The 22,374-nt window shown below is 32.9% G+C and overlaps 2 protein-coding genes across 2 annotated transcripts in view; one reads left to right on the top strand and one right to left on the bottom strand.

The window, feature by feature from the left end:
• mri (BTB/POZ domain-containing protein mrityu) overlaps positions 1-21,980 on the bottom strand; it is a 44,594-nt gene extending 22,614 nt beyond the window's left edge. Inside the window, exon 1 of the mRNA XM_075732144.1 lies at positions 21,343-21,980. The gene's annotated coding sequence lies outside the window, so the exon portion shown is untranslated. The remainder of the gene's footprint in view (positions 1-21,342) is intronic.
• LOC124490884 (uncharacterized) lies at positions 8,160-12,320 on the top strand. The gene has a single exon (XM_075731618.1). The coding sequence runs from the start codon at positions 8,281-8,283 to the stop codon at positions 12,316-12,318; it is 4,038 nt and encodes a 1,345-aa protein (XP_075587733.1). The 5' UTR covers positions 8,160-8,280; the 3' UTR covers positions 12,319-12,320.
• Positions 21,981-22,374: the final 394 nt, after the last annotated feature.

Genomic DNA, 22,374 nt, shown 5'->3' on the forward strand with positions numbered 1-22,374 from the left:
TTTTTCTTCTGAAATCAGAAAAAAATGGACATACAATCACTCATCTAGCAAAAAAAAAAAAAAAAAAGAAATGAAAGTGATCAATTTTTGTAGTTCAAAACAAAACAAAAAAAAAACTCAAATGATAATATGATCACGAAACAAAATTGAGCGACCACAACCACCTTCAACCAACAGCCAATCTCTTTTGATGTTGTTGATGATCTCAACTACTAGACATCTTTATTTTTCTATCAAAAAGAAATAGAAAAAAAATAATCAGGTCATACCTGTAAAGGTCAAAAGGTTTACGAATGGTGCACCGAGAAAAAAAATTTCCATTTTTGTCATCATCTTCCTACTGTTTTTCTGTTTGATAACAAACATATTTTCGACAACGTCAACGACGACAACGACGACAAAAATAGAAATCGAGTGCATCCGAAACAAAAGACAACAGAAAATGCATTCCAATTTAAAATCAATAAATCAAAATGAATCGCGTGCTTGGAAAAATAAATTGGCTGATTTCGAAATTGTGATAAAATAAAATAAAAAAAAAATAGTGAAACAAAGTGAACGAAATTCCGAACCAAAATTCAACAAACACAAATAAAACACGACAAATGTTGACGGAAAAAAAAGAAAATTCCAATGATTCCAAAACACAGGGAAAAAAGTGAGGACAAATTGTAAATAACGACCGAATCAAGACACACAGACAGAATATAACAAAAAAAAAAATCTGAATGGTGAATAATAACCATGGAATCAAAATGAAATAGAAAAAACAAAATTCAAAACCTGAGAACAAACAAACAAACAAACAATGAATCGTGATCAACAACAATTGTACAATATGATTGTGAATTTTTTTTTTCTACTACCCAATAATAAAATTGTTCTCCATCTCTATATTTGACAGTGCGGATAAAAATGGAAAACCAACAACAACAACAACAACAAAAACCAAATTCAGTAGAATAAAAAGATGCAATACACACACTTATCATCATCATCATTCAACAACAATCAAGATGTCCAAATCAAGATTGAGAAAGAGAAAGAGATAGAGAGAGAAAGAAAGAGAGAGCCGAAAAAAGCCCATCGATGTATCAATGGATATCATCATCAGTATAAGGATACTACTTGGGAAACAGACAAAAAAAACAAGCAGGACTTGAAAACAACATTCCAGTGTATCCTAGGATGATGATCAATGTATTCAAATGTTCTTATTCTTTGTATCTCTTGGTGGTGGTGTTGGTGTATAAGTGTGTGGCAGAAATAATGATGGAATATTTCCACAATGAAAAAAGATATGAATGTGTTGCTCGAAAATGGAAAAAGAAAGAGAGAAAAGAAAAGAAATCATTGTGTCATCATCCATCTTGATCAAAAAAAAAATGCAGAATCGAACCAAACCAAGAAAAAAATACGCGGCAAGAGATAAATAAAAATAGAGACTATATCAACCACAGAATCAACCACAGCGGAGAATATTCTGGACACTTTTATTCCATAATATGATGATGATCATAAAAAATAAACGAAATTATTAAATCATCATCATCATCATCCAGAGAGAAAGAAAAAAAGACCAAAATTCTACATTCTAGAATCGAATTGAGAGGAAAAAAGTTTGAAAAGTTGAACAAAAAAAAAAACATTTCAAGAATTGAATGATTACATGGTAGTTTTTATGTGGCCAATCGTCATCGATCGATTCAAGAATAAAACCAAATTCGAAAAAGAACAGCTACTAAACATGCAATTTAATTATGTGGCCATCGTTCCGGAAAAAACCTTTCCATATAAGAATATTATCATCATCATCGTTGTGAACAACACCCCATCATCATCAGTATCATCATCATGAATTGAAAATTGCAAGATTCATTTCCAAAGTTTCATTCTCTTCCTGTTGCTGTTGGCTTTTTCATTTTCAATTTCATAACTTTTACTTCAGGGCGGTCATTTTTTCCATGGATAAAAAACATGATAATAACCACCACCACACAAAAAAAAGAAATTCAAATGAAAATCAAATACCGAAAAAAATGGAACCAGAAGGCTTGTCGGTGGTGACTGAACAAAAAGATGACAGCAAAAAAAAAAAAAAACAACGAACCAGAATAAGAAAGAAAATTGAAATTCTTCGGAAACATTACTTCATACATAACTTGTGTGTTTCGTGTGTGTGTGTGTGTGTGTGTATGGTAATAAATGATTTTATTTTTTTTTTCATTTCATTTGCATTACATCATTGATAACGAGACCAAATGATGATGATGATGACAATTCACAACAACAACAACCATCACCATCACCACCGAAAAAAAATATCATCATTCATAGAACAAGAATCAAGAATCAAGAGAGAGAGAGAGAGAAAAAAAGGAGAAAATTGTTTAATGCCATTTCGACATGTAATAATAATATTGTTTAAACAAGAAAATGAAATTGTAAAAAATGAAAAACTTTTAATAACAAAACGAACAAACATCATAATCATTATACAGGATCCAGGAAAAGAAAGAAATTTGTACATTTCGTTTGCCAAATATTTCAAAAAAAAATTCATTTTAACTCTTTCTCTCTCTCTCTCAATTTTGGTTTCCTGACTCTTTCTGACAATTGGTAATTTTGAAAGGAAAAAAATAAATAAATAAAGAATCCAGATGTTATTATCTATCTATATATAAATATAAACGAATAAACAAACAAACAAACACAGAATCACATGAAACATGGATTCTGTCAGTGTGTGTGTGTGTGTGTTTGTGGAATGCGTGTGAATTAATCAACACAATTCAATCAAACGGTTTTTTTTGCAACAAAATCATTTAGCTTTAGTTGTTGTTAGGATGATGAATCGACAAAATATAGATTCTAGAATGAGAAAACGATTTGATCAACAAAAAAAAATTGTTTATTAGAAAAAAAATATAGAACAACAACGAGAGAGAGAGAGAGAGAAAAATCAGAATTTAATTCTGATCAAACACAAGCAAACAGGAAGGAGAAGGAAAATCGAGAATAAAACCAAAAGACAAATCAAATGATTGAATTCTAGTTTTGACATAATTTTCTTCTTTTTTGCCATCTCGATTTTCCAGAAAGCTGTAGCAGTGGAGAAAAAAAAGTTTCTGGTCACATTTGACATTTTTCACTCACTCTCCATGTGTGTGTGTGTATGTCTCAATATTCCCACACAACAATCTTTCTACAGAAACAAAAAAGATTCGACCATATCTAAGGAGAGAGAGAGAGAAAAAAAAAAGTCGTTATAGATACGTAGAATAAAATATAGAAAAAAAAAATCACTATGATGATGATGATGATGGAAAACCGATTGCAAATCAATAAACTTGAAAAGAAGAGGAGAATGAGGGGGAAGAAAAAGAAACAAAGAGAATAAAAAAAACGAAGAAGAATTGGATTGGATTATAGAATAACACATACACACTTATAGACATCAAAAACTTGAATCAAATATAATAACGAGAATAATAAAAAAAAACTTGACTTGATTCGATCCAAAAAAAGTCGATCACATTATTATATTTCTATGGTTTGAGTGTGGAAAAATCTTTATTTTCTTCTTGGCCTTTTTTATTCCATATAACCAAATAAAGTGGAAAAATCGTAATAATAATGATGATGATAATAATAATAATCATTTCAGAGCAATAAAACTTGATAATCATCAAAATCATGATGATGCATCCACCAACAATTCACCATAATCATCAGCAACATTTTTTTTGTAACAAATAAATAACAAACAAGACACACAAACATGCACATCAAAGAATCACAAAGAAAAAAAAGAGATCTTTCGGCAAAATCTCAAATTGGTTTATAGCCCAACAACATTTGATTATCAAAAAAAAAAAAAAAAAAAAAAAAAAAAAATGAAAATGTTTGACAAGTACATATTGTTTGTTCGTTTAACTCGACTAAAAACAGTTTGTCCAGACTATAGAGAGAGACACGCATAAAAGAAACGATGACAAAACCTTTGAAAAAAAGTGAACCCGGTTCCTGGAATTTTTTTTCCCCTACAACCATATAGTCATATATTTATTTTCCATTTCATTTACACGAAAGAAACGAGAATAAAAAAAGATGCACCAAAAAGTCATTTAATGAAAAATATTACCATTAGCCATCAATGATGATGATGATGATGATGAGAAAGATGGAATAATGGTAAATATCCAAGTTCGATCAATAAATAAATGAGATGACCATCATCATATCATCTTCATTTAAGAAAAAACAAAAACCAAAAAAAAAATGGAATGGATCCATACTGGACAATAATCCCAACATAAAAGCACAAACTTGGTTCATTTGTTTTTCATTTTCCTGTGCATTTCGATTTTGGGCCATAAGATTTTCTCCTCTTCAGATACTGTCTATTATCATCATCATCATTATTTTCAATATCATCCATTGTATTACACACACACACATGAACATAATGGTATAGAAAACATTAAAGTTATGAAGACCAAAACTAAAAAAAAAAATCCTCATAACCATTTTATCCTATAAACGGGATATATACATGATATTTAAAATAAATTAGAATGATTTGTTCATTGATGATCATTTTTATTAGAACACACACACACATTCGATCATATTGAATGGTTCGGATATGAAAATGAAAGAAGAAGAGGATCATTACATTACATTAGCATTACCGTTTATGATTTTGATCTGGCCAACAACAAAAACAACAACAACAACCAGAATCAATGAGAATTTTTTTTGGGCATGACGCCCAAAAGGCCAAGGTGGCCATTTAGAGATTTTGTTGTCGTTGTTTCATCATATAATGATGATGATGACCAGCAAAAAAAAAATCAAATGCCAAGAAACAAAAAAACAAAAAAAAAAAAAAAACAGTGGGCCATATCAAGAGATAACTAAGAAATGAATCCATTTGGACAAACATGAAAATATCAAACATTTGTCATACATACATACACTAAACCAAAAACCAAAAAAACAAATTGATGATAATAATGATATCATGTGCGATATATATGGTAGAAAAAAAACCGTATCGATTCCATCCATAGATAGATTGGCCAGCTCCAAAATACCAAATACATACAAATTTCTTTTTTCAAATATTAAACGGGCTATATGAAAGGGATTATTATTTCTTTTTCTTTAAAAAAAAAATTTTTCCATTTCAAATTTTGTAGCCACACACGATCAAGATGAAGAATAAAGAATAGAATATAAGATATTCGTTTTCGTATCAATAAAGTATTCGTTTCTTTTTTTTCTGTTCAAACAGAATGAAGAATTTTTTTTTTCGTTTCTTTCGTTTTCGTTTTATTATTATTATTTGAAATTCTTAGTCGGATTTGTATCCACACACACATATATACAAAAAACAAACGCGACAACCCAATAAAAATGAACGTGACATATAGATATAGAATAAAATCCAAAAAGGCAATTCTTTGGTATTCGAATCTAAAGTAAAGTAGAAATCTATTTGGTGAAGCGAAAAAAAGCTTTTCTCTCTCCCTCTCTCTCTAGCTCTCTATTACAATGAAAATAATGATGATGATGATGATCACAGAGGGACCAGCAGAGAGAGAGAGAGAGTATATTTTGACAAAAAAAAAAGAAAATCTTGAATTCTGGAAAAAAGAGAATGTAGAATAAAATAATAAATTTCCGTAATAGAGAAAAAAAACCACCAACACCACCACCACAACAACGAATAATGACAATTGAAGACCGAGACGAAAACCGCTAACCATCAAACGATTACAATTTCAAATTCATTGAAAAAAACCATTGACCGTGTGTGTGTGTGTATCGTAATATCCGACAAAAGGAAAAAAAGGAAAACGACCAATTATGATGTAAAGATGATAATAGTGGTAATGGTCAAATCAAACCAAAAAAAGAAAAAAAAAAGAATTTTCAATAAAAATAAAAGATTCTTGTTGATAAATGAAAATGAAACACACACACACACATCATCATCATCATTATTTGATCAGTTCATTTTTCTTTATCAATCAGAAAAAAACCAAATCAAATTTCAAAGTGGAATCATCATGATCATCATCGAGAACATATAACAATCGTAAAAAAATCGGCAAGCACCACCAAAAAAAAAGAACATTAGGTCATTTCCGGAATTGAAAAAAGGAGTGAGAGAAACAAAAACAAAAAAATCAATTCGAATTTGTTGTTGTTGTTGTTGTGGTTGTAGTTGTCCATCCAACAATCTGTCAATCAAATATAATGAAAACAGAACACACCAAAAGAGAAGGGAAAAATTCTATGGCCATTGGTGGTTGGTTTGTCCATGTCCAACCATACAAAAGATCCAGGATCATTTTTTTTAGCATGGAATCCAACAAGTTCATATATAGCATATAGTAATGTATTAGATTAGATAAATAAATAACCAAAAATGCCATACCCAAACAACACGCACACACATACACACATTAAGAATATGCAAGTCAATCGATTGCCAATTGAATCATGATCATTATTCTTTGACATTCATTGTTGTTAATGTCGAAAACAAAAACAAAAAAACAAAGAAAAAAAATCAAGGAAAAAATGAATGAATAACAATGAAAATGGAAATGAATTGCTGCCATTCACACGCGTGCACACACACACGCACGCACACGCATACACACACAATGAAATCAACCCGAAAATATTAAAAAAAAATGAATTGAACCTATTAATTAACACAAATGATGACTATGACGGCAACAATAGGGTGTATGGAGGAGGGGATGAAAAAAAAAATTGAAAACAGCAAAAAGGCAGGAAAAAAATACAAATCAAAGGGGAAAAAAATATTCATCCCATTTGCAACTGAATAAAAATTTCACCATACACACGCACCGTTTCTGCTGCTGTGGCTGCTGCTACCCAGTCATTCATATCATAACAACAATGATAATAATGTAATGACAAATTCATTATAAACATTACATATTTGTGTGTGTGCGGTCGACAACGAAAATGTTAATGGAACATGATTCAAACGGTAAAAATGGCGAACAAAAAAAAATTCCATGTAATAATCGAAATCGAATCGACAAAAACAACAGACACGGATTATCGAAATCGATCTTCAATCATCAAATCGACAAAAAACATATAAAAGGAACAGACATGAGACGGGGGCTTTTAGAGAAACACACACACACATTCGTGTTCATTAGATTTTTTTTTCATTTGGTTGTGCACGTAATCGACCGAGGCATCTTTAAATCGTCCAATTCTAACATAACGTTCCACACACAAAATTACTATTTGTTCTTCACCATTAAATAAAGCTTTTTTTTACAAAACGTCCTTTGAACCATTCACGTTTTCTGTTACATTTCGTTATCAGCACCAACAAAATCAGCTCGAAGCTAAGACAACCAATGGCCAAAGGACAACAAAAAAAGACAACAGAGACCGCGTCAAACAAAACTGATCACAGTAATGGCAACACCAGCAACGACGACACTATCGTGGATGACGAGTACATGAATGGGAACGCAATGACAATGAAGAAAATTAAAAGTATTCAAACTTCGAAAACCAATAGATTTGTGCGGTGTCGAGGTAACATTGAAAACAAGCAGCTGAACTAATTGAAGAGTCCACCGGATAAAGCCGCCTTAAGTTTAGCTATCAATCGAAAGTAATCAAATTTAAAGCAGTAGAAAAGTTGCAATCCGCCGTCTTGAATGGAAGAAGATGTCGTTTTCACCAAATTGGAAAGATCTGGAAGAAGCATGTGAACTCATCAAGCATACAGAAAGAAAATTTCATCGGATGTCCATAACTGGCACTATACGAATGGAAGGAAAAAATCGAACAGCAATCAGTTCATCCAATCGATCAGTATCAACAGTTATACCACCGACAAAACGAGTCAAGATCGAAAAGAAAAAATTAGCAAAATCAATATCCCATCGACTATTATAAATTTGATGACATACTACATTATATCATCAAAAATCCACAAATTGATTAAACAACCGAAAAAATAATCATCACCGGTATTTATTGAACAGAGTAATTCGTAACGAAGCAGGCATTGAAGATGCATTGAAGAAGCTTGATGATTTCTACGCATCGGAACATCAAATCATTCCAGCACTAAAGAACAAAATCAAATTGCTACCACATTTGTCACAAAGAGCAACCGTCAAAGATTGGACGACCTGGCTGGAAACAGTGGTAATAATTCGTGATACATTAGCTGCATCCAATCTGCTACATGAAGATTACAATATGACGACGTATATATTGTACAAGGTAGATGATGTATATCAACAACAAATCGATGGTGACCATAAAATAAAACTAGCACAGCTAGAAGAATTTCTCGAACGCGGTGCGGCGAGAAAAGCAGCCATAAGTGGCCGGCTCGACGAAAATCCATGGATGACAGCTGATAAGCCTCGATCAATGATCAGACGACCGATCAACAATGTGATGATGACGACCAACAACAAGTGTTTCTTTCAAGATGGCGATCATAAAACGGACGAATGTAAACTATCAGGTGATGCACGGCGACAATTCTTGTTTACAAATCGACTATGCTTTGGTTGCGGTGATAGTGGACATAATGGCCGTGAGTGTCCAAAGACACTGAAGTGCAATCACTGCCAGCGAAGACATGCGTCACAGTTATGTTTTCGACATAATCAACCAAATGTGTTAACGCCAACCATGTCAACATCATCGAATGCTAATAATGAAGCTTCAGAAAGCTCAAGTCAACCGACGTTACTGATACCAGCTGGCAGAAGTCTTCATAAAACATTGACCACAACAATTAATGGACGAAAAATACGAGTTGTGTTTGACGATGGAGCCGGGACCTCGTTCATCTCATCCAAAGTGGCACACGAATGGAATCTCGTTGCATCCAGAGCTGAACCTATTTTCATGGACACTTTAAGCAACGCTAAACCAACTGCCACTGGTCATCAAATGGTACATATAGAGATGCCAACGTGGGGCGGACAACACGAGAATCTCGGGTTTCGACTGAACGATAAATTGGACCAATTGCAGTTTCATTGTATTCCTATCGACGTGCAAAAACAGCTACTACAACAAGGTATTGATTTCCATGATGAACAACGTCCGGTTGACATGTTAATTGGACTTGACAATATCAACAAGATTCAGCTTCCAGATGAACGACGAGTGATACATGACGTTATTGCTAAACGGACGACAATGGGCTGGGTAGTCTTTGGGGTGACCAATCGAACGAATGTATTGTTGAGCTATGATCAATCGTTATCGGTGGAACCGGCATTGGATGTGGATATCGAGGACGAAGACAAAGAAGCCATGGAAAAATTCCTGGAGAACTATTGTACCGGCGATAGTGTCAAGTATGACCAACAAGAAAAAAGATATTCAGTGAAATTGCCGTTCATCTCAAATGTGAAAGTTCACCCGAATTTCGATGCGGCCAAGAAACAGTTGTGGAGCATGGTAAAACACATGACAAACGAAAGACGAACCGGATATCAAGAATTGATAGACGATTTGGTCCAAAATAAAATCGTTGAGCAAGTGGCAATCAACCCCGATGACGGATACCATATGCCACATTTTGTGGTCACACGTAACGATAAAAATACCACGAAAATGCGAATCGTATTTAATGCCTCGAACGGAAAACAACCACTTAACAAGGCCATTTTCAAAGGCGTGACAGCTTGGTATATCATCCGCTCATTGTTGTTCTTCCGCTTACAGACCATAGCTGTGATCAGTGACATAAAATCTGCCTTTCACAACATCGCAATACAACCCGAACATAAAAAATTTGTCAAGTTCTTATGGATCGATAACGACGAAAACACGATTTGTTACCAGTTCAATCGGCTGCCGTTTGGCCTTTCTTCAAGTCCGTTCATTTTATACGCAGTGGTGATGCATCATCTAAAGCAGTATCGATCCAAATATCCTCAAACGGTGAACGCGATAATTAATGGACTGTATGTCGATGACCTGATATTTTCTGCCAACAACCAACGCGAAGTTGAACAGATAAAATGTGATAGCCAGATGATCTTTGCTGAAGCAACAATGATGTTGAGGAAGTGGCGGTCATCGGACAAAGCCCTTAATGATCGTTGGGGTGATGGACTTGCCGAAACCAAGGTCTTAGGCGTAGAATGGACCGAGGATGATCAAATGCGGGTGTTGATTCCCGAATTTACTGATGGCGGAAACATCACAAAACGGGCGTTGTTAAAGTATCACGCATCGATTTACGACCCATTCGGATTTGTGTTGGCAACGACCTTGAAGCTGAAAATGATGATACATGAATCATGGAAATTGGGCTACGAATGGGATGATCCCTTAAGTCCAGATCTACAGAAGAAAGCTCTGAAAATTATTCACGAAATCAAAGGATTGGATCAATTCAGTTTTCCCCGTCGGATATTTGACGAGTCAGTAGAAGAATTCGATTTAATGGTGTTTGTCGATGCAAGTCAACATGCAATTGGTATCGCAAGCTATCTAACAAATGGTCAGCAGCTAACGTTAATCTATGCCAAATCCAAATTGATCAAACCACGAAAGATTGTAAGTGCTGAGCTCTTGGCGTTGTCGGCTGGTGCCAATACAGCCAAAACATTGGGAGATCTCGTGAATGCTCGACACATAATATTGTTCTCTGATTCCATGGATAACGTAAAACGTTTAGAAGAAGACATGAACAAATATCCGTATCCTGTGGCCGTCCATTTGTTCAACATAAAATCAAAAATCAGTGAGATTCGACACATACGAGGAGAAATCAATCCTGCTGATGCATTCACTAGAGGAGTGACGGTTGACGAATTGAAGAAGTTACATCGATTAAATTATCACGATATTATTGAACTACAAGATGTGGTGGTTGGTGTTGGTTTGACAGTGAACGGTTCCTCGGAAAAATATGATATTTCTAAATTGGATCTTGATAGCAAACGACCTTATAACCAATGGATCGAGCTTGTGCAACAACAATCTGACGATTGGAAAAAATCCATCGATGAAACTATGAATGAATTGACCATATTAATCAAAATTAATCAACGAAGGTTCCTGGACGACCATTTCGACAAACACATTCCAACATTTCGTGATGATCAAGGCCTGGTACGATGTTTGACACGACTGGAGAATTCAGATTTGAGTTACGACGAAAAATACCCGATTGCGTTGCCGACATGTGAATTCACGTTAGCATTGATGGAATGTACACATGAAAACGATGAACATGGTTCTGTGAATTATACATTGGCCAATTTTCGCATGAAGTACTTCACACCACGTGCACGACAACAATTCATAAAAATCAAAAACCGATGTTCTAAATGTCGCCAATTACGTACCAAACCATTGCAAGTATCGCTTGGTAATCCTCCTAGTACACGATTGGACAGAAGTCATCCCTTTGAACATATCGGAGTGGACATTTTTGAACTGAAAACCGACCCGAAAACCATTGGAATGATATTCACGTGTTGCGTCACACGGGCGGTGCACTTCGAAGTATTGGAAAATATGACAGCCGAATGTGTATGTGACACCTTTCAAATATTCGCGGCCCTTAGAAGAATTCCGTCCACGGTATATTCAGATAATGGAACGAACTTTAAACGACTCGGAAACATGTTTAATGAGGCATACACCGTATTGAAAGACAAATTTCAATGGAGATTCAATACGCCCGCCGCACCATTCCGAGGAGGCTTCTTTGAATCGCTTATAAAATCCATGAAGAAGGGATTTTACAGTATCATGTGGAAAAAAGACATTAAACCCCCGATGGTTCGACTTGTGCTTTACCGAATTCAATCTTTAATGAACGCCCGACCGTTAATACATGATAATTCAACTATTGTCACACCGAATCACCTGATGTACGGAGCTGGTAGTAACGGATCATTGGCACCACCACGACGAGGGGTACAACCTAGTTGCTTGTTAAAATATTGGAGGGGAACGCAACGATTGGTGGACGGGGCATGGAAAACGTATCGAGATATATACCTCAAAAGCCTAAGAAATTATCATCAGAATATCAAACATTATCAACATGTTCAAGTGGGTGATGAGGTGCTATTGGTGGACAAAGGATTGCCTGTATCATTGTGGACCACCGGAAACATTGTCAAAACCATCCCGGACGCTCGTGGGGTAATCCGAACCTATCAAGTAAAGACCGGCGACCGAGTACTCGAACGACCAGCACAACGTTTGGCACCATTGGAAGCTGCTTTCGAGAGGAGGGAGGATATGTAACGGATTATATGAAAGGCTTTCCAGCTGATCTTCAATCATCAATCATTGATCGTTAATCATCAACCACGAAGTAACAAAACCCTAACATATAAAAGGAGTGAAAAAAGACATGAGACGGGGGCTTTTAGAGAAATCTCTTAGTGAGTATCATATTTATTTTGTGCTGTGTTTTCTTCAAGTTTCTACATTCACGTGTTCATGTACCGATCTTCTTGTTTTTCAGACTTTCATCATTATTCCGAGTGTTCTTGTCATTGTCGTTACGTTGCACGTACTTTCATCGAGAAAAATAATCGGAGACATCTTTACACATCGTCCATTGGATTCTATTCGCTAACACATAACGTTCCATAATTATTCATCAACACACCTTTCCAATTGTTTACTTTAATTTATTACTATTTGTTCTTCACCATTTAATTAAATAAAGCTTTTTTTTACAAACGTCCTTTAGAACCATTCACGTTTTCTGTTACACAACAGACACACACACACTTCGATTAGATTTTTTTTTCATTTGGTTGTGTAATCGACCGAGGCCAAAAAAACACACACACAAAATCACCGTGATATTCTCCACCACAAAAATTGGATAAAAACAAAACAAGGTCATTCGGAAAGTTGCCTGAAAGAATATTTCCATAATGAAGATAATGATGGGAACAACAAAATTATTTTCATAATAAACAAAGCTTGAAGGGAAAAAATTTTGAATCAAGAAAAACCAAGAAATCATCATTAACCACACATATATTCATTGATCATTGTGACAAACAAAATGAGAATATATATAGAAAAATGATGCCTGAAACAAGAAAAAATAAAGTTTTAAACCCGATTTTTGTTACCGGAATGGAATCGACAATGATAATAATGAGTGATAAAATGCCAAAAGACGAAGATGAAAAAAAAGTTATCGATAGCCATTGATATTATTGAGTGAGCACTCACACACTCACACATAAGATTTGGATATTTTTAGCTGAAAAAAAAAGTTTTTTTTTGTTGAAAAAAATCGGTCATGTCGAGTTTTTCTTCTTGGTCATCATCATCATCATCATCATCAAGAACGTTCTCAACATTATGCTTCAATGGAAAACAACGACACAACGACCAAAAAAGGAAGTCATGACAATTAGCCAATATATGAGTGCAGAATGTAATGGAAGAAGTAGCAATAAAAAATGACCAAATGAACGGAACTTTCAATGAAAAAAAAATCCAATTTGTTCGAAACACATACACACACTTAAAAGATGTAGTTTATTTCGTACAAACAACATTTGTCAAATAACCAACCAACCAACCAACCATCAATACACATCCAATACCAGAAATAACAACAACAACAACAACAACAATATTCCATCTGGCGTATTGAGTAATAATAACTAATCGAACTAATAACCGATATAATCGGAAAAAAAGGAAAAGGCAAAAAAAAAACTATCACCAAATATGGATGTTCATTTTCATCATTTTCATCTATAGTAGTAGTATAGACAAAATTCAATTCAATTCTTGTCAAGTAGGCAAATTGATACTTGGGATTTTTACTAGCAACAAGAATGGCCGAAAAGAGAAACAAAAATGGAAACATTTATTTTTACAGAGGGCGACTACATTTTATTGAAAATGAAAATGGAAAAAAAATTTTAAAAATTTTTCAATCCAAAATACAAATAAATCCCTAAAAATACATTATCATTCATTGATAAACATTCATGTTTTTTTTTTCATTTGTTTCACATTCAGGATTATCGTCATATTCGTAAATCATGTGATTTTACAACAACAACAACAACAAAAAACGACAACGACAACGACGACAATCAATTTGTGTGTTGTCATTTGAGAAAACAACGACAAATAAAAATTGAACAAACAAAAATGCAATTGTCGTCGCCGTATCAGATCCGTATCAAAAAAAAAAAAAAAAAAAAAAAAAAAAAAAACAGAACGAAATATTTCAACATTGGCCCAAAGACAAACGAAAAAAAAGCCGTGTGTGTGTGTGCGTTTGTAGTGGCAGAAACAACACCATTTCATTTCAATACATCTTAAACATGGTATAGAATAGATCAATAAAGAGACGATGTTTGAGTGGTTCAAATGATACAAAAAAACAACAACAACAACAACGACAATGCCCCATCCACCATAAAAAGGAAATGATTTTCAAAACAAACAAAATGATGGTGGTCGTTGTATTTTTTTTTCTCAATTCAAATCCAAGAATCGATATGTGTGTACGACAACAAAGATGACGACAACAACAACAACGACAAGTTTGATTTCCAACAAGATGCCAAAAATGAAAATGAAAGCCAATGGCAAAATTCGAATATATTGAGCCATTCATTTTGCCAATCTACATTTTCATTCTCATCAATTGGAAAAAAAAGTAAAAAATTCTCAGTAGAATGTGGCGTCAAAAATTTTTTTTTTCGATCGTCTCTTCAATTTTTTTTTTTTTTTTTGCAAGACTAGAAAATTGAAAAAAAAAATTTTCTAATGATTTTGACATGTCATATGCAGTGCTTTATTATTATAGCAGCAGCCACAGTTAGCTTCACTGACGAAAAACCGAGAATTTTTGGTTTATTCAAAAAAAAAAAAAATTTTTTTTCATAAATTTGATGCTGATGAAAATTTGGTTCATCATGTCATCAGCATCATTGAGATGATGGTTGAAAAAAAAAAATTTTTTTTTTCAAAACAAGCTGTTTCACTATGAAAAGTGAAACATTAACTTTAACAAAATAAAAACTCCACTCGACTACACTTGATGATGATGATGATGAGTAAATGAAAACAAAAAAAAAGCCAAACCAAAAAGTGAAAGATAAAAAGAATGAAACAAAAAAAAAAAAAAAAAAAATCTGCCTAGTCTCTTCCCACAAATAACGGCAATATATGCAAATCAACTAGACGGCCATACAAACAGCAATGAATATGCAAACTCTTCAATTGGAAAGAGAGAGAATGAAAAAAAAACAGAATAACAGAATCGCATACACAAACACACCTTACTTGTTCGTTTGTTCATTGTTGTGACAATGACAGAATGGAGCGGATCAAACGAGATTATTTATGAAATTTTTTTTTTGATTGACATATTCTATTAGCAGTGTGTGTGTGTATGAAAAAAAATCATAAAATCAACCCTGTAACTGAAATAATAGGCAGAAAAAAAACGAAGGTAAAAAAACCGAATAATGAATACGAACACAAGGCTAAAATAATGATGAAAAACAACATATAATAATAGTCTATAAATAGCCGCGAACATACATATATTCAGTATACGCGGCAATTATTCTTTCTTTTTTTTTCTTCTGTTTTTATTCCATTGAAATTTGTCATTTGAATTTTGAATTTCATTTTCATCGTTATTATTCATCATCATTAGCTGAAAACTGAATTAATAAAACCGAAAACCAAAACAAAAACAGAAAAGGTAAAAAAATACAAATCGTAGAATCGAAACGATAATGGCAAAGTTCAGAATTAATAATAAACGAAAAAAAACAAAACAAAAAACAAATACACGCTGCTCATCCATGGAACAAACAAACAAAGCGAAACAAAAATCCCGTTTTATTTCAAAACAAAGACCCAAATAAAAAAAAATCAATCCAATTCAATGATTTTCATTTACACAGTGAAAAAATGAATAACTTCACACGCCATTTGCAATGATATCCAGATCAATTCCTTGTCGTCGTTGTTGTCGTTGTGTCCATAATAATAATTTGCGGTCAAGAGCTGAAATGAAAATGAATGCCATAAAACAAAAACGAAATGGACCAAAAAAAACGATGATTTTGAATCTTTATATTCAGATATTCAAATTCAAATCGACATACAGTTTTTGTGTACACAACACATGTTCATCTATATTCACAGCCGTCTTGCAATATTATAGACATTAAAGATGGCAATTATTATCGTGAACAATCCATTCAAAATGCTGTTAATCTCTCTCTCTTCTTCTACACACACACACGCACACACATTATTTTCAGGTTAATTATGAATTCAAATCACGTGGTCAATTTAGTAGCTTTGTTTTTCTTTTTTCCTCTTCATCCATCCTCTCTTTTACCTTTCATCATCATCATCATCATCGAAAGAATCGAATAAGAATTCAATGTCAGTGCTTCAATAAAATATAAAAGCGTCAAGAATACAAAAAAAAAAAATCTCTCATTCCTCTCATTTTTTCGTTTTGCTTTCATCATTCATGAATACGAAAATCACAATTTTTACACACAGGTTTCAACACTGGATTCTCTAATTGTTTCGATACAATTGACAACCGAAAAAAAAGTCAAATTCCAGAATCGAAAATTCCAAATAAATAAAAAAAAATCAATCAATTTCATTGATTTTTTTCCAGAGTAGAATATCGACAAAAAAAAAACACAATGGAATATGAATCAAGTGATAGACAAATAAATTGGATTTTTTGCACTGTATAATGGTTGGAAATTTGACAAAACAACAAAAAATCCAACACCTGTGTGTATTTTGTAAACGTAGAATTAAAATCCAAAAAACTAGATCATTCTGGTTGTGCGGATTTCATCATCATAATCATCACCATGAAAGGAAATGATTCTAAAAATAAACTGGAAAAAATTCTAAATTATCCCCGAATCAAACGAAACAAAGGCAAGGACAAATAAAAAAAAGTTTAAAAGAACCATCATCATATCAAATTACACACACAGTAGTAGTAGGACGGAGAGACAGAAAAAAAACTTGAATGTTTGAGCTGCAGAGATTAATTTATCACTTCATTATAATTAATCTAGGGAAATCGATACAATTTTTTTTTGTTAGCTTCATCAGTGTGCGTTTGTCAAAATCAGTAGGTTTGGTCAAATAGAAATGAGCCATTCTATTGCCCGTTTCTATTTAGTAAAAATGGTGGAAAATAAAATCAAATGATCATGGCCACCATCGCCACCAGATTTCGATTTCGTTCGTTTTGTTTTTGTTTTTGTTGTTTTTATTTCCACCATTTTGCTTTCGGGTTATTCAATGCATTTAATTTGATTTCCTAGATCTATTTTCACACACACACACACACACACCAAATATAAAATAAATGAAACGAAAGACAATCACAAAATGCAATGTGAATTGCTCATTTCTGTCCTCTTTTTTTTATTCGTTTCGTTTCGCCATTTATTGATTGTACGCAGAAATTCCAGAATTTTTTTTTTTCGTCGTTTTCATACAATGTCTTGTTTTTTTCCTGATCGTCAAATGAAGAATTGGCTCCAATACAAATACAAATACAAACACAAACACACAAGAGGCATATTTGTCCAATGAATAAAATTAATATCTACTTTAACATCATCATCATCATCATTATTATTATGGTATATGTGTGCACCAAAATGAACCAAATATAACCCGAACCATCAGACAAAAAAAAATTCTATAAACAGAGAGAAATCTGAAATTCGAGATAGAGGCAAACACAACAGTAAATAAACAAGTGACAAAATTATACATCACCAACCATAGATTTACAAGCTCAATTTGATGTGAGATTTTCTGTCATTTGCACTAATAGAGAGATAGAGAGTGAATCCAACATTCGATCATTCACATTTTGACATTTTATTTGCAATTTTCTTTCCATTATTATTGTTATCATTAAATTCTTGTAACTTTAATCAACTAGAATCTGTGATTCGGAATTCAATCAATAACAAACCAAAGAAACAACAGCAACACAAGAAATGACAATTGAAAATGTCTTTATTATTTTTGTACTGATCAATCAACTAATCAGAATGAAGAATGGAAACATGTGACGAATTGAAATGAATTGACTGTGACCTCCCGCAATGTGAACTAGAGAAAAAAAGATTCAAACAGTGAAATTGACGACAAACAACAATGATAAATAATTCTGCCCAAAGTTGATATGGAACTTTTGATTCAAATTGATGGAATGACAGTGTTATTAGCTAAGATTAAGGAAAAAAATTTTTTTTTTCGAACAAAACAACAAACAAACATGAGTAACAAACAAAATTGACAACGAATGATTTAGGTAAACAAAAAACAGAATATACTAATCATTTTATATGAAACAGAAAAAAAAATCAAAATCAAATCGACGACCATTCCATATGATTGGAAATTAATGCAATACAGGTTTAAGGTGTGGCTTCTTGTTTTTTGTTTTTTTTTATTTCAAAGAAATTCCTGCATGTAATCTTTTTATGGTCCATTTTTTTGGTTGTTTTTTTCCAGAGGAAAATGAAATCAAAACAAAACCAAAAACCAGAAATAAAAAAAATTCCTTTCTTTTTGATTTTCGTCATTATTTGTTTGTTTGTTAAATGTCAGGTTCACCACACCAACAAATGCGACCACTATATTCAATTTTGGTGATTCGATCCAGTATTGGAACAAAAAAAAAATCCAATCCAATACAATCCAATTCCGTATACAGAGACACACGCACTCGGAAGAAAAGAAAAGAGTAACCAGATATGCCAGATAGGCATAGTAAATGTCAACCAAAAAAAAGTTCATACAACAATTGAATAACCAAATTAATAGAACACGAGAGAGAAAAAAAAATCGTATCGCGCAACGAAAGAGAAATTTTTCACAAATCTCCGGTTCCCATTCATAATTGGTGCAAAGTCAAATGGACAGTGAAAAACAGACCAAAAAAAATCTATATAAAAGGCACATAAACAATTTTGTTTCGGAAAAAAAACGACTAGATCACTGATCTAATCGATTCAAGGCAAAATGAAATTTTGATTTCTATTTTTCATTCAAATGTAGCATATACAAACAAACCAACATTGTGATAAGCAAACAAAAACATACGAAAATGCAATTGATTTTGTTTTGAAACTATTAAGGACTATTTTTACTGTTTTTGACTTTTTTTCTGTCCAAATCATCATCATCATCATCAAATGTATATAAGTGGCTATTGTGTTAAATCAAAAAAAAAAAAAAAAAAAAAAAAAAAAAAAAAAAATGCAGCCCTTTCAGCATATATTGAAAAAGTAGCAGCATCAAAATCAGCCACAATCCGAACAACAACACATCATTATCAAAATAGTTTCATCTATTATTATATCATCAGACGAAGAGAGAGAGAAAATAACAGCTAGAATTTTCGATCCATCCATTGCTAGGCCACATTTCAAACTGAAGAGTAATGAAATTTCTTTATTTAACTGGATAAAACTTGCAAAAAAATTTGGAGAGAAAAAAAAGAGGTCTTTCCATTCGCAAGAATAAAAACAAAACAAAACAAAACAAAACAGAAAAAAACTCATTGAAAGAATTAAATGAAATATATACTAATAGAAAAAAGAGAATCAAGTAGCGAATAAATGTGAAAGAATCAAACAATTGGATTCAGGATGGGAATCGACACACATACAGAATATAATAATCAAAACTATTTTAAGAAAAAGAAAAAAACAATAGAGAACAAATAGAATTTAGAACATTGGACGCCCATCATGATCATGATGACGAGGATGTTGTACTACTACTGTACATCCAGAATATTGAAGAACCGGGGAATTTTTTTTTTTGAAATGAAAATTCTATTGATGATGATGATGATGATAGAATATAATGACGTGTGTGTCAGTCAGCCATTCAGTCAGTGTTTTTTTCATTCATGCGCTTGGGCAACGAAAAAAAAAAATTTCATTTTGCCGGCAAATTTACGAAAGAACGAAAGAAAGAACGGGAAAAACCAGAGCCAGAACAAAACAAAACAAAACAAAACAGAACGAAAAAAAATCACCCATGAAAATGGATGATGAAATCAGATTTTGGAAATGACAAATAAAAATCTGAATGTTTCACTTAGTTTCAGTTTAGTTCAATTTTTCACCAACACACACACACACAAACATCGGTTTGTCGTAAAGCAACAAACAAAATTGCCAGACTTTTGCATAAAACACACCACACACACCAAGACAAACCGATAACCAAAAGAGAAAAAAAAACACGATAAACATATTTCGATCTATTGAAAATTGCAAATTCCAAATTATTATGACAGCTATAAATTATATGGAATCTAAAAAAAAAAAATTTTTTTTTTTTTGATCAAAAGTCATTGAATCGTTGTCAATAACCAAAAAAAGCAGCAGAAGCAGCAGCAGCAGTTGTTGTATGAGAGGTTGTAGTATCCAGCATTTTTTTTCTTGGATCAATTTTTTTTTATTTGGAACACACAAATGGAATTGGAACTAGTAGTTTGGATTTTTCTTTTTGGTTTTATTTCTCGCATTCTTCATCATCATTTTTTTTTTTATTATTTTCGGCATCAGCATTCTTCATTCACGACGATAACACACATACACACACACACACACAGATCAAAAAGTGAATTTTGGATAGCCGATATAAAAAGGGCAATACATTATTATAATTCGACAACAACAACAACAACATAATCAGAAATTCTGAAAAAAAGAAAAAAAAATAAAGCCATTTAAAATGTTGTGCTTGCCCATTATGGCCATATGCAGACAGACCATCGTATGTGTATAATATATGACCGATATATATAGATGATGATGATGAGAAAAAGGCGCCGATTCTGGCAAACAATCAATCGAAATCAATCAACAACAACAAAAACAAAAAAAAAGAGAGGAAAAGAGCCAACTGTCGATCATTTTGGTTTATTGATGAACATTAGGTTTTTTTTTCTTTGAATCATCATCAATATATGATGTCTAAATTAGATGATGATGGTGATGATAGCAAAAAGAAAAAAAAAATTCAAAAATCTAGGCCAATCATCATCGAAAATGAATAAAAAAATTTTTTTGAAAACAAGCACATTACTGCCATCTATGAGTTAAGATACAAAATAATTTCTGTAATGCTTGCGTAATCGACAATAAACACAATGATGATGATGTTGAGTTTATTTTCAGTTACGAAAAACAACTAAAAAATAATGAGAAAAGAAAATAGAAAAAAAAATCAACCTACCTTTAGGAATTCCTCGACCGTAACCGTTGAATATGGAATTTGTCCAGTGCAGTTAAATGAAAATAATCAACACAGAAACTTTTGCACCAAAAAAAATGTTTTAAATTTTAAATAAATTAATCTGAGTTCACAAGCACACAGACACAAAAATGAAATTGAAACATAAATAACAAAGCAAATCAAACCGATTGCCGTAAGTTTATTTATCCAACACAAACACTTTGGATTGGATATGAAAATTTCGGAACAAAATCTTTGAAAATGAAATTGAACGAAAAAAAAATTTGCCTGTTGATTTATTCATACATTTGTTTGATGTAATTTTACAAAACGACACGAATCAATGATTCAATGAAGAATCGACCAAAAAACAAAACAAAAAAAAAATGATGCAACCACAGACGATACGATTTCTGATTGAACTTTTGTGTTTTGTTTGTTTGTTTGTTTGTTTTTTTTGTCAAATTGAGAAAATTTTCTATGTACAGGTACCAGGCACCGTTAATAGACGACGTTACGTTTACAGTTATTATTTTGAAATTTTTTTTTTTTTGGAATTTACAAGACAAAATATTTCGATTTAAAAAAAATGGGAAATGTAATCAGTTTGTGGATGAATAGAACAACAAGATGATATCATGAAAAGAATTAAATGAAAACCACCGCAAATTAATTATGCATATCGTCCACCTCTAAATGTATTGAATCGATATGGTTTCGGCGGTGCGAATGCCAACAAAATTGTTGTCGCTGTTGGTGTGATTGGTGCTGGAGCGGGAGCAAAAATCATCGCTGGGGGTGGTGGTGGTGGAGGTGCGGCCATCATACAACTTGGTGCAGCCGAAGCATATGTCATCATTGGTGCAGCTTGTGTCATATATTGTGGAGCTGCTGCTAATATCGTCATTGGTGGTGGTGCAGCATATATCGGTGCAGCAGCTGCAAATCCAAATGATGGTGGTGGTGACATTATTCGTCCATATCCGTATCCAGGTATTGAGCGTATCGACGATACCAATGTGCCAAGAATTA

This window comes from Dermatophagoides farinae, chromosome 6 (assembly GCF_024713945.1).
Source record: "Dermatophagoides farinae isolate YC_2012a chromosome 6, ASM2471394v1, whole genome shotgun sequence".
Lineage (NCBI taxonomy): Eukaryota > Metazoa > Arthropoda > Arachnida > Sarcoptiformes > Pyroglyphidae > Dermatophagoides > Dermatophagoides farinae.